Here is an 8,925-nt window from a genome sequence, read left to right as displayed (position 1 = left end):
TCTGAAAATGTCAGGGAAGATACAAAAGATTATTCTGTGTTAAAGCCTCTACTTTCTCTGGCAAGAGCTTGGCAGGAGATAAAATTCTAAAAAGAAAACCTCAGAATGAACGTAATAAAGTTTGTATGCTACAGACTTTTCTTAAGTTACTTAGATGCACAAGAACTCAGGGACAAAAGAGAGCTGATAAGGATTTTAATAGTAATTTTATACTGTTTTTAAATGTTGATGAACATGAACAGAATGTTTTTTTAAGTGTCAGGCATAATATAAAACTTCCTCTTCCCACTTCTTTTGTTCATTTCAGGGAGCTTGTCAGGTGCCATATATTTTAACTGTCTCCTCAAGATGTATGCTATACTCCCAAATGCATTGTATTTGCGGATTTTAGAACTGAAAGAGATCTTAAAGAACAGTGTCTAATTCCTTATCCAGTCCTGTGGGCCTGATATACTATAAGCAGCAACAACATTCCAACATGCTATTGATTACTTGTTTCTTATGTGTATTATTTATTTTCTGGCTCTTCCTACAAGAATTTAAACTCCATAAAGTCAGGGATGTTTGTTTTATTTATCAATACAGACCCAAAAACCAAAATGGGGACTGGCACATGGTAAATTCTCAACAAATATCTGGTGAATGAATGGATGTCCACACTATTTTTGAGCAACCTCCAGGGTCTTGAGAAAGCCATACTTTCTGACTAAGAAAGTTCTTTATACTGAGCTAAAATCTGACTTTCTGTAGCTTTTAACAAAGGTTAAGCACTCTTCTAGAAGGCAGCCTTTCAGATGTTTGAAAATAGCCCTTCATCATCTGCCTTTTTCTCTAGGGAGAAGCACCCCCGTTCCCTCACATACTCCACATACAACATTGTTCACCAGTGGCTGAGTAACCTTTGGTTCCTGCGTATGAAGGAGCCTTTGAGTCCCCTCACCACCTACTTCCCATGTAAAATGAGGCTGCCAGAACCAGAGGCAGACAACAGGTAGGGAGGGGAAAACGGTGAATCACCCCCAGCATTCCAGAGCCATATGTTCACTTGTGACACTAAGGATTACATTTCTGTTTTTGTTTATTTTTCTTGGAATGAACATCAAATGTTGACTCATATTGAGAGACAAGAAAAGGAAGCTGATATTTATTAAGTAACTACTAAGTGTCATGCACTCTGCTAGGCACCACCCAGCATGCATTCACTAAGTTAAAGTAACCAATAACCTCATCCTAAATTTTTCAATAGCTAATAAGTTCCAGAGTTGGGATTGAGCATTTTGTCAACTAAAATTTCTAAGGTTATTTTTTACAAGTGCTAAATTACATATTCTGTACCTTTCTTTGTGTACTTGATCTCTAGGATTCAAAAATTACAATACTTTATTTTTACCTCTCAAATTTTTAATAAGTGTTCTTAAACCCTTATTTTGCCTTCTCAGTTTAACCATCCTATCCAGCTTGTCACCAGCTATGGATTCATTTAATTGTTCATTTGATTTTTCTCCTTTACTTTTATGATGAACAGTGAACCTTAGGGCAGACCACTCGAACCTTCTTCTAGATCAGTGTCTCTCAACCTTCCTAATGCCGCGACCCTTTAATACAGTTCCTCATGTTGTGGTGACCCCCAATTTCATTGTCACAAATTGAACATAATTAAAGCATGGTGATTAATCACAAAAACAATATGTAATTATATGTGTGTTTTCCAATGGTCTTAGGCAACACCTGTGAAAGGGTCGCTCAACCCCCAAAGGGGTCGAGACCCACAGGTTAAGAACCGCTGTTCTAGATTGACACTGATCCATTAATCAGTACTCTTACATTATTGAATTATGTACTCATTCTGGTAGGGCTGCCATAACAAAATACCATAGACTGGTGGATTAAACAACAGAAATTTATTTTCTCACAGTTCTGGAATCTGGGAAGTTAATTATTAAGGAAACCAATTTGATTTCTGGTGAGAACCCTCTTCCTGGCTCATAGACAGTACTTCTTGCCTTGCCCTTATGTGGCAGAGAGAGAGAAAGAAAGCTCTCTAATGTCTCTCTTTTTAAAAAAATACACTGAGTGGCCAGATTATTATGACCACCTGATGTTTGTAGGCAAAATAGCCGTACACTGCATCGTATGGGATATGGAAGCTGAAGGCCTGCTCGAACACCTTTGCTGTCTGAAGTTAGCAAGATAAAACATCTCCAATTCTCACAGGAACACAAAGATTGGAAAGTCGAGCATTGGAAAAAAGTCATGTGGTCCAATAAATCACGTTTCCAGTTGCATCATGCAGATGGCAGAGTGAGAATTTGGCGGAAACAGCATGAAAGCATGCACCTCACATGCATGAGTACAACCCTTGAAGCTGGTGGGGGCAGTGTTATGGTTTGACTCATGCATGTGAGGTGCATGCTTTCATGCTGTTTCCGCCAAATTCTCACTCTGCCATCTGCATGATGCAACTGGAAACGTGATTTATTGGACCACATGACTTTTTTCCAATGCTCGACTTTCCAATCTTTGTGTTCCTGTGAGAATTGGAGATGTTTTATCTTGCTAACTTCAGACAGCAAAGGTGTTCGAGCAGGCCTTCAGCTTCCATATCCCATATGATGCAGTGTACGGCTAATTTGCCTACAAACGTCAGGTGGTCATAATAATCTGGCTTCTCATAATAATATATATCCCACGTTCAAAGGCTGTTAAATCACATTGTTTATCCATATCTTCAGAAAAAAATCACTTCTACTGTCACGGTAAACTATCTGCTTCCCTATTTATAATAGTCTGGCCCTCTAGCAACTTCAGCACGAAATTATAGCTAATTTGCCTACAAACGTCAGGTGGTCATAATAATCTGGCCACTCAGTGTATATGTATATAGACACACAGTATTTTTTAAATATATTTTTTATTGATTTCAGAGAGAAAGGGAGAGGGGGAGAAAGATAGAAACATCAATGATGAAAGAGAATCATTGATCAGCTGCTCCTGCACGCCCCCTACTGGGGATTGGGCCTGCCACCTAGGTATGTGCCCTTGACCGGAATCGAACACAGGACCCTCAGTCCACCGGCCGATGCTCTATCCACTGAGCCAAACTAGGGCTAATGTCTCTTCTTATAAAGGCACTAATCCTATCACATGGGCCTCCATCTTCATGGCCTCATATATAATTCCCAATTACCTCCTAAAGGCTCCATCTCCAAATACCCTCACAATGGAACATAACTTTTGGGGGGACATATAGATTTCAACATATAAAGTTGGGGGACATATAAATTTGGGGGGATGTAAACATTCAGTCCATAACAGTACTGATCCACCTTTGTTGTCCTTTCATTCCTTCATTTTGTTGATAGCATGAAAGACTCTGTCACCTGCTGTGCTCAAGTCCATGTAGACTACCTGGTGGCCTATATGATCTACCACTTTTTTTTACTCAGGGCTTAAAAACTTTCCCTTTATAACTAATTTTAGAATCTTTTCCCTCATAGTATACCAACCTTATTAATATGCAATTTGTAAAAGTCCACCCTCTACTTTACAAAAATTATTTATATTGCCCCTTTCCAGTTTTCGCAGACATACAAGACTACTTCATAAAACTGACATTGTTTAATAGCATACAACATCAGCTCCCTAAAATACAATTCAGCTGAAATAAGACTTAAACTCGGCTAAGTATAACCTTTGATTAACTCTACTCATCTGAGGCTTTAAATCTTTTTATTCTCCTTAGTCTGGAGCTCATGCTCCCTGGCAAAGAAAAAGTGGTGTACTAAAATCTGGCAAATAACAGTTTTTGTCAACCTCCATCACTATTACTCCATCGACTTCAAGTAATAGCATATCCATTCTTCAAGCATCTTCTTGCTCCCAACATAGTTGCATTTGCTCACCTTGCTTCCAAATTCCCTACTTTTCAATTGCCTTGGATTTTTCAGTTTATGTGTCCCCAAACAACCCCATGTAAATTTTAATAGAACCAACTCACTGTCTTCCCAAGCCAGGTCTTCTTCCTAATTCTTTATTTCTATTAAGAGAATCACCATTCTGAAATGGGCAGGCTCCAACTTTTAAAGTGTCCTGGCCTTTCTTTCTCTGTGTCCACTAGGGTTACAATGTAGTGACTATGACAGAAACCTGACCACTATGGCTTAAACAATAAGTGGTTGTTTTTCTCTCATAAGAAGTCAAGTGGTGGGCAAGCCAGGACTGGTGCTGCTGATAAAAGTAGCCAGACTGCTTTTGTCTTCCTGTTCTACCTCGTAGCAGGCAGCATTTATTCGTATGGACATAAGATGGTTGTTGCTCCTATAGGGTTGCATCTGACTTCTAGAAGGGGAAGGAGTGAAAAACACTGGTACATGCTAGCAAAGTCTTTCCTGGAAGTCCCTCCCAATAGACTTGTACTTACAGCTCACTAGCTAGATCATGTCACATGTCTATATATAGCTGCAAGGGAGGCTGGAATTTTGGATATTTTAACTGGGCATATTGATGCATTGAACAAAATATTAGTAAGGAAGAAGGTGAGGATGGCTATTGGGTGGGCAACTAGCAGTGTCTGCCACATGGTCCTTTGACCTCTTTTGAGATAGACATAAAATCCAGACCTTTTTTTCCCTTGTTGATATCAAATGTATTCTTTCCTGAGCATTCCAAACACTATGAATCTGTTGCCCCTGTCACTGCATGCCACTGTCACTTTAAAGGCCTCCTATTTGAAGCCTGACCTTTCTAGCATGCTGCCTTTATCCCATTGTTTTGTGTGTGGGGTTTTTTCTATTGTTCTCTATTACCCACAGGGTAGCTGCAATTTCTTAGGCAGACATTGAAGGCCCTTCATAATGTAGTATGCATCTGTCTTTGCAATCCCATCCTCCACTACTTCAGCACAAACTACCTGCTTCTGTAAACTTAGTCTACCCTTTTTTCCTGGAACAAACTCTGGCCCTTTCCTATTGAAAAGCCATACTTTATACATGTCCTCTTCCAAACTAATAACAATAATAACAGCAGCAATAATACCTAACTGTTAAGCCCAGATTTCAGGATCCCCAAAAGACCATCAGGGAGCCGAGTCCGATGCAAAAGCAAAAGAGCCTTTATTCGAGCTAGCTCGCGCTCCCCGTCCACCACACTCGCCAACGCAGAGGCAGGAGGCAGAGAGAGAGAGAGAGAGAGAGAGAGAGAGCTCTGTGGGGAGGGGGTTCAGGAGGCTGTGTGGGGAGAGGGGTTTAATAGGGGGGTTGGAGTAAGGGGAGGAGAGAGGACTATGGGCCCTGCTGATTGGCCGGGCACAAGTCGGTGTCTTGTTACACAGGATGTGGTCATATCTATGGCATGCACTTCCCTTGATTATCATTGGTTTGTTTAAAGAAATCCTAGGTGTGGCTAGCATAGGCTTGGCCTTCCGGGAAGAAGCTCCTTGCTGAGCACATGGCTAATGGCTGCTGCCCAAAAATGGAGGATCCAGGGCAAGATGGAGGGCGTAGCCCTCACCCTTTCACTAACCTTTAGTAAGTCTTATGTGTGAGGCCCTATCCTAAGGACTTTCAATGTATTTTACTATTAAATTAATAAACACAAAGTTAGATAAATACTATATATTCCCATTTAAGGAGGAAGAAATGAAGGCTTTGAGAAGTTGTCACTTCTTAATGAGAGACAGCCAACACATGGCAGTTTTCCAAATTACCCATCAATGAAGAGTCAGTTTTGATCCTAAGTCTTCAAGTCTCCCTCCAAACCAAGTTTACAGAGATCTTGCCCTTCTCTCAATTCCTGCCATATTTTTAGCATGTGCTACCTCTATTTTTGGTAATACTTTTAAATGTATGTACATATATGTATGTTATTTCCATAACTATAGGAAAGCTCCTTGAGAATGGGGACACTTAGTATCAAATACAATAGCTTATACATAAAAGCATTCAGCAAATGATCAAAGAGGCTGATGATTGATTTTCCACCACAGAAGCCAAGCAGCATGCTGGGGCACAAGAGCATGAGGAGGCGTTGGGGTCAGACTGTGTTCAAGTCTGGAGATAGTTGGGAAGACTTGGAGGACAGTGATTTTGGAACCTCCCAAACCAAGAAACCAAGCATGAGTGTTTTCAGAGAAAAAAGGAGAAAAGATTCTCCATTTCGGTAAGATTTCAGATTCCTCCGGAAAGTATATTTTTATTATGCATCAACCTTATTTTATTCCTTAAGTATAAATGAATGTAGATATTAAAAGATAATAAATAGCTTAAAACTAACTTACCTCTGAAAAGGTAAGACTTGACTTCTCACAGTAATGATTCTCAGTACTGGTGGCTGAGTGCTGTGGGTGGGTGGAGGAAGGGGTTCTTGTTAAATTTTTAGTGTGCCCTCTTGAATTAGGATCACCATTATTTCCATTTGAAATTCACATGCCTACTTGCAGAAAGCAAGCATACTCAGACGGTGTCCAGATTCAACTATTTGCTTGCTATTCTAAACTTTTTTTTATCATTTTCTGAGCTTTTTCTGGAATTTTAATATCTCTGGCAGTCCCTTTTTATAAGTTCAATAATCATGAACACTTTATTCAACTTTGAAGTGAGGGTGGGTTAAGTTTTGATGAACGTTTTGGGAAAATAATTTCTCCCCTCCTCCCCGACTCTTTGGATCAGAAGAGAAACAGGGAGAGCCGAAACCGGTTTGGCTCAGTGGATAGAGCGTCGGTCTGTGGACTGAAGGGTCCCAGGTTCGATTCCGGTCAAGGGCATGTACCTGGGTTGCGGACACATCCCCAGTGGGAAATGTGCAGGAGGCAGCTGATCAATGTTTCTCTCTCATCGATGTTTCTGGCTCTCTATCTCTCTCCCTTCCTCTCTGTAAAAAAAAAAAAAAGAAAAAGAAAAAGAAAAAGAAACAGGGAGAAAAGATGTAGTATGAATCAGGGAAATTTAATCGCTGTTTGGTATTATATATTGCTGAAATCTTCATTTTGGAGTACACATACCTGTGAAGGTGCATGAAGACTCTCTAAGGGGGATACATACTTGGATAATTCTTTTTTAAATTAATTTTTATTGATGAAAGAGAGAGAGAGAGAGAGAGAGAGAGAGAAGCATGGATTTGTTGTTCACTTATTCATTGGTTGATTCTTGTATGTGCCCTGACAGGGAATTGAACCTACAACCTTGGCATCTCAGGACAACACTCTAATCAACTGAGCTACCTGGCCAGGGTCTGCTTGGATAATTCTTAGAGTTCCATAGTATTCTTCCCTAAAATATATGAGCTGGAGAATAAACCTGCTTAATCTACTTCCCACTTTGCCAGAGAGTCACCTCTCAGCCATTTCAAATCTTGCATGGCATAAAGGTATAACAACCTGAGTGGTGCTAAACAAAGGAAGAAATCAGAAGACTCGCACCTTCAATTAATTCAAAAGGCTTTCTGTCTATCCTTGTGTTATGCATATTTCTAAGAGGAAAAGCCTGTGTTACAAATAGGTAATTTCATTATGTGTTGGAAAGCATGGAAATTCAGAACCACTTGAAGTACCAGAGCCTAGAGATGCTTTTTGTTTTAAGTGTAGAATGTTTTGTGTAACTGTTATCGGTGGGTTAGTTGCTGTCTGTGTCCCCCACCTGTTACTGGTAGTGGAGCTCTTGGGGAGCCCCGGGAACAGGAATTTCCTGAGGCTCCCCACGGAGGATGAGGTATCATGCAAAGCTTTATTGATGATACAATATTAAGGGAGTTCCCCTCCAAGGTTTCATTTCCCTCCATCCTGCCATGGAAAAAGTCCAGCTGTCTCTCCAGCAGAGCTAGACTTAAAGCCACTGCCCAGAGTCTTTGCTCTAAGCACAGTCCAGTCCAGCATCTGGCTAGCTTAGCCTGTGTACCCAGCTGCAGTCTATTGCATGTGGGGCCTGCATGGCCATAGGCCATGTGCACAGGTCATGGAGCAAGCAAGAAATAGGAGCATAAGAGCATGCAAGCAAGAGAGAGAGAATTATTTGGGGATTATGTATTCCTGAATTTTCATGGGTGTGCATTGGGACCCACCCCCCTAGCCAATGACCTTTGTTCCCACGTTAAACTGACAGGCAAGCACCTTCTTTAAGTCACCCCAACTTCACTGCACGTACACCCATCTTCCCCTTTGTTTGATTCCTGTCCCCAGTTATTTGCAGGGAATGGACTGGGGCAGGTGTATGGTGGGTTCTCTGAGGAAAATAAAGTTGCACCTTTCTGGTGAAGCTGCCTAGATGACCATGCTTATAATGTCTGGCCTATCCTGTCCTCTCTTTCTATTACTAATGTTAATAAACTAGGTAACAAACTATCTGATTTTTCAAAACCTATGGATATAAATTATACATAATTTTTAAAGATTCAGAGTGTTTTATGTAATAGAGTAGTTAAAACCCTATGACTTTATTTTATCAAGTCATACCATGAAATACTCCAATTATGGTCAATCCTCATAATCCTATCTAATAAAAGAGAAACATGGTAATTAGCGTACAACCGCTACCCTTCCCATTGGCTAATCAGCGAGATAAGCAAATTAACTGAAAGCCAAGATGGTGGCCAGCAGCCAGGCAGCTTAAACTGAACATGAGGCTTGCTTGTTCAGTGACAGGAGGAGGCCAACCTTCCCCACCTGCCTTGCCGGCCTCTGAGCCTGCAGTTTGAAACATTGTAACATACAGAAGCTAAACAAAATCCCAGAAACCAGCTTTCAGCCGGCTAGGATCTCAGAGCTGGAATTGATACAGAGTTTCGATTATAGAGCCGAAACAAACCAGATACTTCTTTCAGGAGCAGAGGCCTAAGAGCTGGAGCCAAGCCTCAGAGCTAAAGGTGGCTCTCAGCTCCAGTGACAGCCATCGAAGGTAAATAAATCACAGAATAAAAAAAAAAGAAAAAAAGGAG

General features: G+C 40.7%; 1 protein-coding gene across 4 annotated transcripts in view; it reads left to right on the top strand.

The window, feature by feature from the left end:
- Positions 1-8,925, top strand: part of MAK (male germ cell associated kinase) — a 64,180-nt gene that overhangs the window by 38,435 nt on the left and 16,820 nt on the right. For all 4 annotated transcript variants that reach the window (XR_001513002.1, XM_015560670.1, XM_006758748.2 and 1 more), the window contains one exon: positions 5,984-6,156. Coding sequence is in view for 3 of the 4 variants with exons in the window: in XM_015560670.1 (XP_015416156.1) it covers positions 5,984-6,156 (173 nt within the window). In the remaining variant the exon portion in view is untranslated. The remainder of the gene's footprint in view (positions 1-5,983; positions 6,157-8,925) is intronic.

The sequence above is a fragment of the Myotis davidii genome, unplaced genomic scaffold, assembly GCF_000327345.1.
Source record: "Myotis davidii unplaced genomic scaffold, ASM32734v1 scaffold1413, whole genome shotgun sequence".
NCBI classification, from domain to species: Eukaryota; Metazoa; Chordata; class Mammalia; order Chiroptera; family Vespertilionidae; genus Myotis; species Myotis davidii.
This window is presented reverse-complemented; position numbering and strand designations above follow the sequence as displayed.